At 37.3% G+C, this 18671-nt stretch overlaps 1 protein-coding gene across 1 annotated transcript in view; it reads right to left on the bottom strand.

Moving 5' to 3' along the window:
* Positions 1 to 18671, bottom strand: part of DNAH7 (dynein axonemal heavy chain 7) — a 260268-nt gene that overhangs the window by 202457 nt on the left and 39140 nt on the right. The window contains exons 9-14 of the mRNA XM_005676291.3: positions 16981 to 17106; positions 11433 to 11552; positions 8055 to 8238; positions 7277 to 7456; positions 1383 to 1655; positions 510 to 637 (exon numbers count right to left, since the gene is read on the bottom strand). Coding sequence (XP_005676348.1) covers positions 510 to 637; positions 1383 to 1655; positions 7277 to 7456; positions 8055 to 8238; positions 11433 to 11552; positions 16981 to 17106 — 1011 coding nt within the window. The remainder of the gene's footprint in view (positions 1 to 509; positions 638 to 1382; positions 1656 to 7276; positions 7457 to 8054; positions 8239 to 11432; positions 11553 to 16980; positions 17107 to 18671) is intronic.

The following is an 18671-nucleotide window of genomic DNA, read 5'->3' as shown; positions in this document are numbered from 1 at the left end:
GGGAGAGGGAGAGGGTGGGACGATTTGGGAGAATGGGAATTCTAACATGTATACTGTCATGTAAGAATTGAATCGCCAGTCCATGTCTGACGTAGGGTGCAGCTTGCTTGGGGCAGGTGCATGGGGATGACCCAGAGAGATGTTGTGGGGAGGGAGGTGGGAGGGGGGTTCATGTTTGGGAACGCATGTAAGAATTTAAGATTTTAAAATTTAAAAAAAAATAAATAAATAAAAAATAAAAAAAAATAAAAATGTGAAGTTAGATAATGTCCACATGACTTATACAAAAGAAATGCAAATGCATTTTAATACCACCTTAATTCAGAAAACTGGGAAGACATATTCATGGTGGAAAAAAAGACACTAAATAGATTCAAGTAGAAATAAGTTTGGCTTTATCTTTCCTTTTAGGTCATTTATGACACTGCTTTATCCAATACTTTAGGTGACAGTTGATTCTATTTAAACCGCACCCCCCGCCCACCAAATAAAAGTATTACACAGAGTACCTTGTATTTACTTCCTGATGATCTCTGAACATTTTAGCAATAAGTTTTCCACAAATGACATCTGCTCGCTTCACCAAAGCTCTGATTAATTCCTCACAGCGCACTTCAAACATTCCTAAACGAATAGTCTGCAATGTTGGGTATCAAAAGTTTAATAAACATGAAATGACATAAATGATTCCCACAATTTTGCCTTTTCCACAATATTGATTTTGTGTGTATGATCTAATACAATTGAGTTTGTTTTTTTAAAATATGATGTAGGCTGGGTTTTTTAAATACTCTACCACTATCTTCTCAGTAAATCTCCTTGAATAGTATTCTTAAGCCAATTCTATCTCAGGACAATAACGGATATAAAAACTTCAGAGAACTAACTTATTGCTATATAGACAGTGCAAGATTTAAATGTTATATTTGCTCTGCACAAAAAGTAATGAATGTTCATGGTAGTAATTTTGGAAAATATTTAAAAAAAGGACAAAAGTAGAAAATGTTTAATTACTAATCTTCTACTAAATAAGTAACCACATTTCGGTATAATTACCATTGTTTCCCAAAGTATTTATAAACACCAAAGCAATTAAAAAAATTAGTTCTTGATATTTTTCACGGGTCAAATTAAAGAAAGTACTTAAAAGTCAGGCTTGCACGGTAGACTTTCAGCTCTCTGAGCAGAAGAATCTTGTGTTTTGTCTGTTTCCATATAGCCAGGGCTTACCACATGCTTGGCATATAGAAAAGTCCAGTAAATAGTTATCTGTTGATAATAATGGTCTAACTCTTTCACTGTACAGCGTAGGAATACATGCTAATAAACCAGGGAAAAGATCACTAGGTACAAAGAACAGCTGTACAAAATGGGTGATTTACCTTTCTAGATGTGTACTGTATGTCCTCTATGAGTTTTTGGTATTTGCGAATTTCTTGTATTATTCTCTCATAATGATGATTTTCTGCAAGGAAAGCATCAGCATCTTGCTCAGCTTTTCTGGTAATTAAAAAATCATACTTGTCATAAAATCTGAGGTGCTCAATGGGTGCCACGCTCTCACGCATAACCACCTCCTTAATCTTTTCTTTGTGAGCTTCGACAATTTCATTCAGAATTATTGGCTTCAAGACTGTTGGTTTAGACTTACTTTCCTAAACAAAGGGATAAAAACTATATGAGTCAATTAAAATATCTGAAATTAAGGTAGCCATATCATTTGTGTTGTGCTATTTAGTCACTTAAGTCATGTCCAGCTCTTTTGCAAGATCATGAGCCTGCCAGGCTCCTCTGTCCATGGGATTTCCCAGGCAAGAATACTAGAGTGAGTAGCCATTCCCTTCTCCAGGGGATCTCTCTGGCACAGAGACCAAAGACACATCTCCTGCATTGCAGGCGAATTCTTGACGGCTGAGCCACCAAGTAAGCACACCATATCATTTAGCTATGTAAAAATGCCCATCTTAGCACATTGTCTTTTTACTCTCAAGGTACTCTGATTTTTCTAATCTATGTCTACAGAAGGAAATTCAGTCTAATCACAGCATATTTTAAATATCTAGGTTTCATATAATGTTTTGTTTTTCTTAGAGGCTATCTAGGTGTGTTTTGTTTTTCTGTATGGGTGAAAGAGCAGTCACTTGAGAACATGCACAAATTAACAATTAGAATATCAAAACAGCAAAATCCACAACTGTATATGCTAGCTTAAAAGGTAGTGCTTGCATTGTACATTATTTTTTTTTTAATAAGTCAGCTCAATGTCACTTGATTGTAGTCTTTGATCACAATACTTAGTCACCTTGAGGAGTAATCTATCTGGAACAAAGAAAGACTGTTTACTCATTGATTGGACCCTGAGTTTTGATTCTGTGAACAGCAACTAGAACAGACTAAAATCCCTAGTTGCAAAATTTGCATTCTGCTACCACCGTTAGAATAACATGGGCAAGAATGTTATCAGACAATTATTTTAAATAAGCAAACAAATCTCAACAGACAAGTAAATGTGCAAATATGGTTTATTATCTTGAACCAAGATATACTTTAAATACACACACACACACACACACACACACACTCTCTCTCTCTCTCTGCCTGTTTTCCAGAGAAGGGATTTTTAACCATCACAAATAAAAATCATTGCCAGTAGTGAATATCCTACAGCTTTTAAACTGATAATATCAAATGATTCCTCAGTGAACTGGGTAATTTGGTCAGGTATCCAGGGTGCATTTGCCCACTATGTCCCCTAGTGGGCATTTCAGGAAATCACACCTTTTAAGAACTAGATGCTTCATGAGAACATTAGTGAATCCCACCACCTTCACTATCATCTCAACCCTACTCTTGGGGCACAGTAGATGTTTGGTGTCATCCTTTCTGAAAAAGAACTTTAGGATAAATAAATACATATTGTAAAATTTATGCAATGTGAAATTGTTGGGTCTAATGTGAAGCTTGTCCATTTTAGTTTACTGATTCCATTATATTTACTACCGTGGACAAGAGTCTTTCAGAAGAAATGGAGGAGCCCTCATACTCAAAAAAAGAATCCAAAATGCAGTACTTGGGTGCAATCTCAAAAACTACAGAATAATCTTGATTGGTTTTCAAGGCAAACAATTCAACATCATAGAAATCCAAACCTATGCCCCAACCACTAATGCTGAAGAAGCTGAACTTAAATGGTTCTATGAAGACCTACAAGTCATTCTAGAACTAACACCAAAAAGGATATAATTTTCATCATAGGGAACTGAATACAAAAGGAGAAAATCAAGAGATTCCTGGAGTAACAGGCAAATTTGGCCATGGAGTACAAAATGAAGGAGAGCAAAGGCTAAGAGAGTTTTGTCAAGAAAACACACTGTCATATCAAACACCTTTTTCCTACAACACAAAAGACTACTCTACACATGGACATCACCAGATGATCAACAATGAAATTGACTGCAAAGAATACAATCAATCTGAAGATGGAGAAGTTGTATACAGTCAACAACAACAACAAAAAGACCAGGAGCTGACTGTGGCTCAGATCATGAGCTCCTTAGTACAAAATTCAGGATTAAAGTGAAGAAAGTATGGAAAACCATTAGGACATTCAGGTATGATCTAAATCAAATCCCTTATGATAGATGAGGAATAGATTCAAGGCATTAGATCTGGTAGATAGAGTGCCTGAAGAACTGTGGGTGGAGGTTCATAACACTGTACAGGAGGTGGTGACCAAAACCAGTCTGAAGAAAAAGAAATGCAAGAAGGCAAAGTGGTAGTCTGAGGACCTTACATATAGCTGAGGAAAGAAGAGATACAAAAGGTAAAAGAGAAAGGGAAAGATACACTCAACTGAATGCAGAATTCCAGAGAATAGCAAGAACAGATAAAAACCTTCTTAAATGAAAAAGGCAAAAAAAAAAAAAAATAGAGAACAATAGAATGGCAAAGACTTGGAGATCTCTCCAAGAAAATTGGAGATACCAAGAGAATATTTCATGCAAAGATGGGCACAATAAAGGACAGAAATGACAAGGAACTAACAGAAGCAGAAGAGATTAAGAAGAGGTGGTAAGAATACACAGAAGAAATATACAAAAAAGGTCTTAACAACCTGGATAACCACAATTGTGTAGTTACTCACCTAGAGCCAGACATCCTGGAATGTGAAGTCAAGTGGGCCTCAGGAAGCATTACTACAAACAAAGCTAGTGGAGGTGATTTAGCTGTTTCAAATCCTAAAAGATGATGCTGTTAAAATGCTACACTCAATATGCCAGCAAATTTGAAAAGCGCAGCAGTGGCCACAGGACTGGAAAAGGTCAGTTTTCATTCCAATCCCAAAAAAAGGCAATGCCAAAGAATGTTCAAACTACCACACAATTGCACTCATTTCACAGGCTAGCAGGGTAATGCTCAAAATCCTTCAAACTATGCTTCCATAGTACATGATCTAAGAACGTCCAGAGAAACAAGCTGGCTTTAGAAAAGGCAGAGGAACCAGGTCTCAAGTAGCCAACATCCACTGGATCACAGAGAAACCAAGGGAATTCCAGAAAAATATCTACTTCTGCTTCATTGACTACATGAAAGCCTTTGGCTATGTGGATCACAACAAACTGAGGAAAATTCTTAAAGAGATGGGAATACCAAACCACCTTACCTGTCTCCTGAAAAACTTACATGCAGGTCAAGAAGCAACAGTTAGAACCAGACATGGAACAATGGACTGGTGCTAAATTGGGAAAGGAGTACAACAAGGCTGTATATTGTCACCCTGCTTATTTAACTTATATGCATAGTATATCATTCGAAATGCCAGGCTGGATGAATCACAAGCTGGAATCAAGATTGCCCAGGAGAAATATCAACAACATTATATATGCATATGATACCACTCTAATGGCAGAAAGTGAAGTGGAACTAAAGAGTCACTTGATGAAGGTGAAAAGCTGGCTTAAAACTCAATATTCAAAAAACGAAGATCACAGTATCTGGTACCATGACTCCATGGCAAGTAGACGGGGAAAAAACTGGAAACTGTGACAGATTTTATTTTCTTGGGCTCCAAAACCACTGTGGACACTGACTGTATCCATGAAATTAAAAGACACTTGCTCCTGAGAAGGAAAGCTATGATAAACCTAGAGAGTGTATTAAAAAGCACAGACTGTACTGACAAAGGTCCCTATAGTCAAAGCTATCGTTTTTTCAGTAGTCACGTATGGATGTGAGAGTTTGACCCTAAAGACGGGGCTGAGTGCCAGAAAATTGGTGCTTTTGAACTGTTGTGCTGAGGAAGACTCTTGAGAGCCCCTTGGATTGCAAGGTGATCAAACCAGCCAGTCCTAAAGGAAACCAGTCCTGAATATTCACTGGAAGAACTGATGCTGAAGCTGAAGCTCCAGTACTTTGGCCACTTAATGCATAGAACTGGTTCAATGGAAAAGATCCTGATGCTGGGAAAGATTGAGGGCAGGAGGAGAAGGTGGCAACAGAGGATGAGATTATTGGATAGCATCACTAACTCACAATGGACATCAGTTTGAGCAATTCCGGTAGATAGTGAAGGACAGGCAAGCCTGGTGTACTGCAGTCCATGGGGTCACAAAGAATTGGACATGACTTAGTGACTGAACAAAAACAATGTGAATCTTATTAATATTCATCATAAAATAAGTAAGGTGGGAAGTCATAACTGGTATCCCCACAGAAAACCAGGAACATTGAGAGGTGATACAACCTCAAAATGAGGGTTCTCAGGACATAAAATTTCAGAAGGCTGCAAGTTGAGGGGGCAATAAAGAGAAAATGTCTTATCTGGGCCTTGTTCTTCAGTGGAGAAGAAAAAGGGTGGTTATCTTAAGAATTTGTAATCACAAACCTGTTCTCATACAGATTTGGGAAAATGTTCATACTATCAGTATTGTCCACCAAATCCTCAGGCAAAAATTTTGTCTAAAAGGGTACTGGGTTTGCAGGGGCCTCAAGAGCACCTATCAATATGCAAATTCCAGAGGAACCAATTCAAATCAAGGCCTCAAAGACGTCCTGCATAAAGTTCTCAATTGTACAAGTGAAGTCGCTCAGTCATGTCCGACTCTTTGCGACCCCGGGGACTGTAGCCCGCCAGGCTCCTCTGTCCATGGGATTCTCCAGGCAAGAATACTGGAGTGGGTTGCCATTTCTTTCTCCAGGGGATCTTCTGGACCCAGGGATCGAACCTAGGTCTCCCGCATTGCAGGCAGACACTTAAGGCCATAGTAATAAAGGAAAAGAACTTACAGAAATAAACCACCAGGAGCAGGACTCAGATTGGCAAACAGAGAAGAGTAATGAATATATAACTAAGTACAAGAGACTATCAAAAATGATCAGGCTTAGTTGAAAAAAAAGTTAATGGGTCCTGAGAAAATAAAAATAAAAAAGTTAGATCTATGGAGATGATAATATTCTCAAAATGAATAATGTCACAATCACAATGTTAAGTAAAATAAAACAAGTCATGGACTATTTATAAGATGACTCTATCTATACAACAATATGAAAAAACTAAAAAGAAATTTAATATGCAGCTATGTATTGATAGTAAGTTTATCTTTAAAAATTTGGAATAATAACTACAAAATGCAAGATAATGACTCCTTTGCTAGAAGGTAGAAGAACAAAACTATGAACAGGGAAGGACAACTGAGGGGCAGAGCTTAAAGGTCACATTGTATGAGTTAGATTGAAGGCATGAAGGTGTTAACTTTATTACTACTTAAAACTTTAAACATTAGCCTTAAAACTTTAAAGAGTCCTGTACTCTTCTTATGCATGACAAACTTACAAACTATTTAAAAAATAAAAAAGGAAAAAGAAAGCTAATGGTTGGACTTAGGAAACTTGAAAAGCTTTTAAGTAAATGAATTTTCAGACATGCTCATTTCAGATACTAGATTGCAATAACTACTGTTGAAATATTGTAGTTCAGCAGAATGTTGCTAAATATTCGGCCAAAGAGAGAAGGGAAGCCAGACCTGATCACAACTTTAATTCTTCCCCCTCAGAAAGTTTTCAGCTGAGTGCAATGAAAGACTGGTCTAAGAAACTGGTATTAAAGAGAAGCTAATGGGAAAATAGTATGTTTTCAAGCAAAACTGCCTTATAAGCCAATGTGATTAAGTCATTTATATTCCATTAAGCGGAAGATACCAGTCTATACCTTCTAGAAGTTATTTGAAGGAAATACTGTCATGCAAATTCAAGCAATCAGAATATCGTTGCTACTTACCCATTTGGAATACAGTTTTGTCTCAACTCTTGGCACAAAGTTCACAGCCTTAATCATGACATCATAAACATTTAGAAGAATGTCTGTATAATCATTGAAATCAGGTTCAAACTTAATGGTGTCGTTATCAAGAATCAGCCTCATGACAAAACCTGGATGTTCAAAGGCTCTAACAGAATCCTGCAACAAATAAATTATATAAAATGTATATATTATAAAGTATCCATAAATATACATATCAATTGTGAGAGACTAAGGAGGGCACTGGTCCCAGGAGAATACACCCTTCCTCTCATGACCTAGACAGTTAACCCAAGGAGGAGCTGTACCAAAAAAGATAAGAGCCATTCCCAGCTAGACTTGTTGGTATCTACTATAGGGTCAAGAGGCCAGAAAAAGGAAGATGTGTATAGCAGTGGGGCTCTAGAATCATGCAAGAAGGAGCCCAAGAGGAGAATATGCAAATTCCCAGGCTGCTCACCTGCATCAGGACCTTCTTCCAGTAAGAAAAGCGTTGTTTGAAGAAGTCTTCCCCAGTCATCATGGCCCAAATTTCCCAATGATGGGAATTTTCACTTATTCCCACTAACCTCACTAATATAATAATAATATATTCTACACATGTAGGTTGACACTAAGTCTTTTTTAAAACAGTTAAGTGTAATAGGTATAAAGATATACTTTCTGATCTCTCACTGGTAAAAGTTATAATTATCCACTCTCAAAGAACTGAAAATAAATTGGTACGTGAATATTGGTATGACTAAATCTTACTTACTGGAGGCTGTGCAATTAAGTCTGTGAAATCTTGCATGGAAACCAAAGCGAGTTCCTGCAGTTGTAAAGTCATAAGTGTAGCAGCACAGTTGAAAAAAGATTCCATTTTGGCACTGCTGTCACCAGTTGGCAATAGTTTCTTTTTATTACCTTGGTAATAAATATTCTGCACTTCTGGAAACCACCTTCAAAGAACAAAAGACTTTTAAAAGTTAATACTTTCAGTGAATTACTCCTCTTACATTAACAGTGACTTCTGAACATCCAAAGGTCTTCTTGGAGAGGTATATTGCCAAGTGACATTATCCACTTTCTGAAATGTAAGTGCTAGCATATTTCATCCCTCCTAAGAAATTTTAATCACAGACAATGGAAAATGGCTCAATGACATGATGCTGTGATAAAAACGTAACTTGAACTCCATGTATGACACTCTTTGGATATTATAAAAATTATCTTTACTGGATATTACAAGGCATGCTTTCCATGGATTTGTCCATTTAAAGCTAAAATGTGAGTAACATTAAATCAAGAGAGGCCTTTTTTGGTTCAACCCATTTGATATTTTATGCTATTCTATTTCACAATGATAGCTGAAGAGACAAAACAACAAAATCAAGTATGTTCTTTTCTTATCCTCCTTAATGAGAAATTCTAAAAGAGTGATTGATTTAAAACAAGTTTCAAATGTATATGCATCCTTGTAATAAAAGGAAAACAATGAATTTCATATTCACAGACACGTTGTGATAAGCCAAGTTTTCAGTTTACAAAACCACTGTCCAACACTAAAATTAAGGAATATTTGTACCTCTTTTATAAGATAGAATTTTTAAGAAATCAGTATAAGTTCAGGAGTTGCCTGAATGCTCCCAGAGAGATCAAAGTTTTAAATGTATGTATTTGTCCCTTTAACAAACACATGTTTTGTGCCTCTGTGCTAGGGACAGTGCCTCAGGAGATATGAAAAATATGACATAATCCTTTATCTTTTAGAATAGGGAAGGCAACATGTCATAGCAGAAAAGCAGATACATTTGAAATCAAAGGATAGAGTCATATTTTCTACTTAGAGAAGAGTTTTATAGTGAAGAGGGCAATTTCACTAAAGAATAGATAAAAATGAAGCGAAAAGACCATGAGAAAAGGATCTGAAGTAGAAGATATGAAAAATAGGTGGGAGAGGTAGGGCAAATATATCTAATCATTTTGCTATCCGTATCAGAGCTAACAGACTAGAAAATCAGAATAAGTAAGTGGGGCAAAGTGTGCAGGACTTTGCAGAACTTGGGAGTTAAACACAAGAACTTGGGACAAGCTTATGCTCTATGAATAAAGAGCATATCCTTCTGCAATGGGGCACGACTGCTAAAGCAACAGGTAAACAGGATAGGTAGCAAATACTAAGGGGAGAGAGCGAAGCCAGATACAGCAGATACTAAGGGGACTGAGAAGTTTCCAGTAGCTCAGGCAAGAGATGAAGACATATGAAATGTATCTCAACAAAAAAAGAATAGTTAAAGATACACTGAATATGGCTAGAGGCAGCCTGGGGATGGTGAGGATGTAGATGATGAGTAAAAGACATAGAAAAAGTAAAAAAAACTTCTCAACTTGGCCTGGGAATTGTCCAGAAGAAGAAGAATGGCAGGTCTGGAATAAAGAGTAAATACTGTTATGGAAATGTTGAGAACCAGGTGCTGACATTTCATTCAACTGGAGATATACAGTAGAAATTTTATCAGAGGGACACAGAGCTCAGACAACATAAGCTCTTAAGACAGCTAAGAGAGAAGAAATCATGAAATTGTTGAGAATATAGAGAAGAAAAATGAAAGCAAATACCTGCACAGCCTCTATTCTTAGAGAAGAGAGTAAGATTAAGTAGAGTCAGAAAAAGAGATCAAAAAAGAAATAGACACAGAGACACAGAACAGAGACTTAGAGAAGGCGGTAGTGATAAACGACAGCAAATGCTGAATAGAAGTGGAGGACGAGGACTAAGAAGATTTCACAATTAATCATTTACTAATTGTTTCTCCACTGTGGTGAGCTGATGTTCTGCCTTTCAGCCATGATAAAACACATTCTGGATCCCTATTTAAAGTATGGTCAGAGCATTCTTCCCTCAGAATCAATTAAGCAGCATCAAGATATACAGTTAATCAATCTACATCTTTCAGCAAAATAACTCAATAAAGGTTTATCCTCTACTCTTTTCTTTGACATCCAGTCTACTAAAATTTGCAGTGGAAATGTAATCCTGGGGTAGAACCCTAAAGTTATAGAATAAGTTATATTTATTTTTATTCTGTGCTTATGAGGTCATATTCTTCTCTGCAATTAATTATGAAGTTTCATTCCACACTTCTCCTCTATTTTTTATAAGAAATAAATACTAATATTATATAAAAGTCTAAAGTTCTTTCAAGTAATATCAAACGAAGAATTTGCTTCTAATGTATTAGTGAAGAAAAAACATAAAGGAAAGATTTAGCCATAAGCTGTTAAAAGATAACTTCCAACCAAGCTGGAGTTTCATGTCCTCTGCCATCTTAAATGTGATCCAATTTTAATGTTCTATTTGTAATAACTTAATGACCTCTAAGCATCTGCCCGCCAAACGGGAGACCCAGGTTCAATCCCTGGGTCGGGAAGATCCCCTGGAGAAGGAAATGGCAACCCACTCCAGTATTCTTGTCTGGAGAATCCCATGGACAGAGGAGCCTGGCGGGCTACAGTCCCCGGGGTCGCAAAGAGTTGGACACGACTGAGCGAGTTCACTTCACTAATGACCTCTAACAGAGACAATTTTCCTGTATTGTTTCAGAACATAGTATCTGGCACCAGTATCAATAATTATCATATGTGGCTATTGCATTTTGAAGGGCCAAATCGAAATGATGTTTAATTTTCATTTGATAGGTCTACCCTCCCAATACAACTATAAACTCCTTTAAAGAATATTTTCCCTTTAAACTCTTCTGTATCCTCCATCTAAAATCAAGATGTAATAGGCATATTACTTTGCATGTCTTCATAGCAGACTCAAAGAAGTATCTGGAGAATGATTAGTTGATGATCATTACCCTCCCGCCCCCATGTTATCCAACCCTACCCTCAGAGGAGAGCGTAGAAACAAGACATTGAAAAAAAACCATCAATTATAACCATCTTAGTTTCTATACTATCTATGCTGCATAGAACATCTGGATAGACATCACAGAGCAAGACAGTTAAACACATCATATTTAACTCTCAATCAGAAATGATTACAAACTTGTTAAAATGAGATTTTCTGAAAGCAGTTAAACTACAGTAGCTCAATCATCACATTTTAAAATGTATGTTTTTTGTACATGAAATTTCAAAACTTTACATTTTCAGTAGAGTCTCTTTGGCAGATTCCATGTGTTTCATGACAATTGTCTGAAAAGTTGACAGCTCCAATGCATCCTGACGATTGTGAAATTCTTCTATATCAACTAACCGTAACTTTCTGCAAGAGATGTCAATGAACAGTGATTTACGTATGAGTGGCTTTGTTTGGTATTTGATATTTTGCTAATTGGTTGTTCCCTTCTCATAAACAATATTCCTAGGTTTTATCACTAAAATTTGTGTTTCATAAAAATATTCTAGAACATAAAACATTTTAATTTTAAAATAATATAATTAAATTCAACAGGAACACAGTTCCTGTCATTATGAAAGAGTGCTATACAATAGAAGGATATAATAACTGAAATTTTATGGATAGTTAGACTGAATTTTTCTTCTAACTAGAATAATTATAACAGGAAAAGAGGTAGGGCTCAAAGCTTACAAGGTCCACTCCTCCTAAAACAAAAACTGTACCCATTCTGAGAAGAGAGCAATCCTGGATATTGGGAAGCCATGAGGTGAGGAAGTTCTCACACCTAATTATGACCCAGTGTATAAAAAAATCTTTTGAACTTGTGTGGTTTTTTTTTTTTTTTCAGAAAACTGTATTTACTTCAGCCAATAGTTTTCAGTTCTGACTACAACACTATAATATTGTTACAAACATGCTTCACTCAAGAATTTTCTCTAGCCCATTAAAGAGCAATAGTATCTATTAGTATCATTGTTATGCACCTCAGTTTAACCACAGATTACTTTCCTAAAGAAATTGCTTTTCAATTTCTACATGATCAAACGTTTTCTATGTTATCTGAAAGGTAGTAAACACTATTAAAACATTACATTTAATTTTTGCTTAAAGACCAATATAAAATCTTGGTTAGTAAATAAAACACGTCTCACATCTCTTTAGATTCCTTTCACAAGTGGAAGTCCATCTCCTAGATTATAATGAGTTCAGTACATGACATCAGTGATATATTATGCACAAAGTCGGTATAGCCATTGCTGAAGAATCATTGGTAATGCATTATTCTGGACAACTGAGCAGTGCAAAGCAAAGTTTTACATAAAATATTTCTAAAATGTAGCATGACGGCACATACTAAACATAATCTGCTCTCTTTAGGCTTCTAACTCAACATGTTCAATGTGACTTTCTGCTTTAAAGCTGTAGCTATAAATCAGGGTGCAGGTGCGTGCCATGTGAAGCAGCCCTGAAGAACGGCAGTTGCTGGGGCAGGAGCCCTGGAATTCACTGTGCCATTGAGCAACCAGACCAATTTTCCCTGCACTTCCTTGGTGTTTGATTTAGAGACAGTTCTAAGCACAGGGTACCCATCTTTCCTGTTTTGAGACTGACAGGCTTTTACAAAAGTTTTACAGAAGTTTTCTCATGAAATCTCTTATAACGCCCCCTATTTGGTCAAAAGGCTGAATTTTTAAGATGGCAAAAGTACTACCGGACACTGGTCCTACTTTCTCAGGACAATTCCTACAACAATCTAGGAGTAGAACAATAGTTTTAATCACTGGTTTAACACTACAGAAAGAGTCAGGAAAAAAAGATACTCAACAAATAACAGTCCCAAATCACCCAGATTGAATGTCGGGTTCTTCCCTGAACTCTTCCTATCCTTTACCTGCGGCAAGCAAGCAGATGTCAATTTCTGGAGACTCAGCAGTCATGGATCCCTCCCATCCTCACACCTGCCACCTGATGCTCATCATAGTCTGTAACCTACCTTGATCCTTGGATCCATCACTGATTTCAGGCAGAAGGGTCTTCAGCAGTCTTGGCCCAACACTCTGGACTTAACATCAAGTCAGTCTCTGACTTTGATTTCTAGTTCTCAAAGCTAATCTCACGTCTTCGTGAAGTCGCTCAGTCATGTCCGACTCTTCATGACCTTATGGACTGTAGCCCACCAGGCTCCTCCATCCATGGAATTTTCTAGGCAAGAGTACTGGAGTGGGTTGCCATTTCCTTCTCCAGGGGATCTTCCCAACCCAGGGATCGAACCCAGGTCTCCCGCATTGCAGGCATACGCTTTACCGTCTGAGCCACCAGGGAATTGCTACAATCTCACTTCTTACTGGGCCCAAGTTGCCTCTTCAATCACACCCCAAGTGCTCATGTTTCTTGCCTGCTCCATGAATTTAGAAACATGTTCTGCTCTTGCCAGTTATCCTCCTTTGTTGCATTCGAAGTAGCACACTCTAGGCAGTGCTCTGCACTTGCTTTCTTCACTTACTAAAACTTCCTGGAGACCTTTCCATAGCAGCACATTGATACTGTTCTCATTTGTATTTCATAGCTGTATTCCACTGTGTGACTGTACCATCATTTACTGAACCAGTCTACTATCAATGATTACTTGGTTGTTTCCAGGCTTATCCTCTTAACACCTGGTACAATAAAGAACCCTGAATCTCTATCACTTGCTATATTTTCAGGTTTTTATCTGTAAGCTAATTTCCCAGAAATGAGATTGCTAGATTCAGCTGTAAATGAATTTATAATTTTCATAGATATGACCAGATTCCCCTCAAAAGGGTGCCCATTTCTTCAAGCTTCACTAACAATGCATGATGTTAATATACTGGAATTTTGTCAATCCAATGAAAAATACAATGATATCTCAATGTAGTTTTTATTTCAATTTCTTTGCATGTCTCTTCTTATGAGTTAGTTTTAGCACCTTTTTAAGCACCCTTAATTTAAAGAGTAATCAAGTTGTATCCTCCCTGAGTACTGTACAGTAAATTAATCCATGGTGTTCTAGTAATATTTTATTGGACTCACCTTGGTCAAACCATGAATTTAAAAAATCCACTTTATCTTTTCTTTGACATCCTCTGATTTCTACTGTAATTTCTATGATAATATATACACTGTATATATATATGTGTCCCCCTGCATATACCATTTTTCAAGCAAAACTACCTGGGTGCTATGTACATTTTTGACTACATTATAAATACCATTTTTGACATTAAGTGGGTTCTATAAGCCTAAATATTGAGTGACATGAAATTGCACATTTTCATCTAGAGAGCATCCCTTTAGGATTCCACATTCAGTCATTTTAGAGTCATTCCAGTGATTTTTTGCATTACCATTCCCAACTCACCCCTAACTCATTGTTACACAGAGCGTGTATGCTTAGTCACTCGGATCTCCCACTGAGTGGGTAGCCATTCCCTTCTCCAGGGGATCTTCCCAACCCAGGGATCAAACCCAGGTCTCCTGCATTTCAGGCAGATTCTTTACCGTCTGAACCACCAGACAGTCACACAAAGATGGCCTATTTTTTCAAGACCTGCTGAGATTCAGGGCAGACTCAGAGTAAGGATGCCCTGTGTGTCCAATGCTGGCTTCTACTCAGAGGAGCAGCACTCTGACAGCCCAGCCCACTCTTAATATTCACACAGAGTGAAAATGACTTACACCAACAAAGGCAACATAGGAGCTGGTAGGGCTCTCTTCCCACCCGCAGACCACAAAGCTCCTTTCTCACTTGTCCTTGCTTTAGCTGCTACAACTAAATATACCTCTGCCACTACAACCCTGAACACTAATTTTGGACACATATACTATTTACTGTTTTCTTATCTCAGCTTTGTTGTTTTTACTTCTTCCCCTTCCTCCTTTGATTTTGTCTCTTGCCTCCTTTCACTGTGTAACAGACAAAGTCTAGCCCTTTACGACAATATTAGGCAATGATGCTCATCCTCCACTGTCCAGCCCAGTGTATTCTGGCAGCTGCACCTATGAACCAGTATTTTAAAACAAAAGAAAAACAACACTGTGGTAGTGTTTTGAAAATGTACTAGTGCATATAAACACCCTTTGTGAAAGCAAGATACTATACTGTATGATCTTATCATTACATACAAAACTAGATCACAGGCCTTGTCCAGGAGATATCTGAGTACCAGTACCTAAAAGAAAGGAATGAAAAAAGCACAAGGCAGGGAGATGGCCTCTTCCTATTCCTATAAGACAAATTCAAAAAGACAAATAAATCCACATTACGCAACGGAAAGTTGAAAGGATGTCATTTCTAACAGTTAAGTAGTCTCCCTGATAAAGGCTAGTTTTATGCTATGTATGTATATACATGTGTGTGGCCATACATATACATTTGGCTACGTGGGCCCAGAGCAAAAAAATGAGAAGATGTCCCACTAATGGTTATCACATCTTTTGCTGGGTTGGTGGAAAGAAGGGAAGCCATGAGGAAAAGAAAGTCCAGGTGGGTGAAGTCAGGTAAAGTAAAGAAAAAGAGCATTGCACTTAAAAAGCGTATATCACATTTATGTGATCATATATAATTACATACATATCTGTACAACGAGATTAAGTTAAAATTTGTTAAACAAAGGAAGAAGGGGAAAGAGGAACAGAGGGAGGGTGAGGAGGGGCCTCAGACACCGCAAACCCACATTCATCTCACAGGTGGGAACTGAAGAGAGCCTCTGATGGGAGGGTGGCAGAGCTGGGGTGATTCTGGGTGGCTTGGCTTCCTGGTTAGGGTTAGGGGTTCCTGTGTGCTAAGGATCCCAACTTCAGAAGGAATTCAGAGAAGTTGGTCAGTGAGGCCTCCCTGGTGTATGTCCAGGGGGCTTCCCAGAACAGAAACAACAGCTGCACTTCTGTAGCACACAGAGCTCTTAGCTTTCCCTTCGTTGGTCTGCAGGAGGTGAGAAAATGTGCTCATTATTATGCCCTCATAACAATACCTGCTATTAAGAACCAAGAGGCCCTGGAGAGCAGATTGCAAGTAAACTGTGGCGGCTTTGGCTGGGAGGGTGAGAAAAGGTTCACGGACCACCCTGGAGACCTGGGTGCCATATCCTCTAGACAGAGATCCACCCAGGTTTTGAGAGGTCTTCTTTGAGAAAAATAATATAAAACTATATTACTTCTGCATATTTTATAAATACATATGTCCACGTGTGCCTATTGCTAGGATGCCCCCCAGTGCCTCGGAAGGGATGGCACAAGGGGAGCATACAAAGCTCGAGCTTCTAAACTGTGAGGTAAACTGTCCTCAGCCCTAGGGCCAAGACCTTTAGCACCACAGTGCCCATCAGTGTTCACACCACAACATCACCCACACGGAGATGTACAATCTCCAACAGTTGCCCAGAAACTTCACCTCATGCCAGTCACATGGGCAGTACTTCCTAGGTCTCTGAACAATACAGATTATTGTAGCAGCTAATGTTCCATGGGATTTAAAACAAGTCATGGCAATTCAGTTCTTTAACTATGACTACTCCTTAAAATAAATGTGGTAATTGGGTGGGGGGTGGGGAAGGAAGAACTGGATTAGAGACGATGGTGATGCTCACTTATTACTCCATATAATTCTATGTTATTTACAACCATGTTTAAATACTTAGGTTAAATTTGCAAGAATTTTAAAATTTATAGTTAAAATAATAAATGAAATAATTAAGATAGAATAGCTTTCATCTCTCTTAAAAAATAAACAACAACAACAAAAAACTTCAGTAAGGCCAGAAATACTTACTTAAAAGTACTGTGCCACAAATCTAGCACTGATAACATTGTAGGGTTCATTGCATTCAAGTGATCCCGAATATAACTGCTTGCAGCTAAAAATGATTTCCTCCAAGGCTTTGGAAGAATTTCCATCCTGAAAACAGAGAAAATATTTAATAATCTTCTTTAAAAATCAAAAATATTATAACATTCAAAATACTTTTTGAGTAATATTTTTTTGAGTTTAATTTAAATTATCCCTCATGGTAATAATAAAACATGTTATATAATTATGCTTTAAAGTATATAAAAGTCATACTCATTATGGTTTAGTATACTTTCTAATGCATATAAAATTATATTTGAATTTTTATTATATAAGGACGTTTTTCCCCTAAAAGATTGATCTGATGGAGTCCACAAATAACTAACAGTAATTAAGCAGAAAAGAATAGCCAGCTATGTTCTATGTACATCTTCAAAGATTTTTTTAAAAGGAAATATTTAAACATTTTATACCCCTGTGGTTTTTAAAACATTTTAAGAATGTAGTCTAGCCTAGAAATCTCCTTAAATTTCACCTCTGACTTAAAGGTCATTACAAGATCAGGAACACTAACATTCTATTTAAAGACATGTACTCTGTAACTGATGGCTAGATGGTAAAGAATCTGCCTGCAATGCAGGAGACCAGGGTTCAACCACTGGGTCGGGAAGAACCCCTGGAGAAGGAAATGACAACCCACTGCAGTATTCTTGCTTAGACAGTTCTATAGACAGAGGAGCTCTACAGGCTATAGTTCATGGAGTCGTAAAGAGTCAGACACGAATGATAGAGGGTTTAATAATAATATTTGGTAACTCTTCCAACTTGAATAATCATCTTTTATATATTAAAGATGGGCCATCTTCATCTTTCAGAGTATATTTAAACACTTATATTTTATGCCTGTAATTGTTTTTACTCATTAATTTTAAACACTCAGTCTTGTTGTAATATATAGTAAGTTTAATTCAGTTTGTCATTTGTGGCCATACCACCTTTACAATTACAAAGGATAACTTTTGTCTATACCTGGGAGAAAAATATTCTCCATAGAAAATATATTGACTCTTTTTTTTTGTTGTTAACTGAAGTGGTTACTTAATTACATAAGTTCTATTCAAACTATTTAAGAGATGTATTCCTAAACATTAATTATTTTAGGGAAAATATATAGCAAGTGAATTTTCATATTATGCATTCTATATTTTAATCCATGTAATAAAATGAAATACGTTCTATATCTGCATATTTTCTATAATGTTCCCAATGTTTTGAGGCATTCAGAATGCCATCAAGTTTTCATGTCTGCATCATATCTGAAGCCCATGCTTGGAGCTGTGGAAATACAAAGATCTGTGTCAAGTTCTTTCACCAGCAAACTTTTATTTTAACCATATAAGCATTCATCTGTCAGTACGTCTGCCTGCCTATCCATTTATCCAACAATTTATAAACATAATGTGTTTTTGTTTAGTCGTGTCTGACTCTTTACAACCCCATGAACTATGGCCCGCCAGGTTCCTCTGTCCATAGGACTTTCCAGACAAGAATACTGGAGTGGGTGGCCATTTCCTCCTCCATAGGATCTTCATGACCCAGGGATGGAACCCCTGTCTCCTGCATTGGCAGGCAGATTCTTTATCACTGAGCCACCTGGGAAGCCCAAACATAAC

The sequence above is a fragment of the Capra hircus genome, chromosome 2 (assembly GCF_001704415.2).
Source record: "Capra hircus breed San Clemente chromosome 2, ASM170441v1, whole genome shotgun sequence".
Classification (NCBI taxonomy): Eukaryota; Metazoa; Chordata; class Mammalia; order Artiodactyla; family Bovidae; genus Capra; species Capra hircus.
This window is presented reverse-complemented; position numbering and strand designations above follow the sequence as displayed.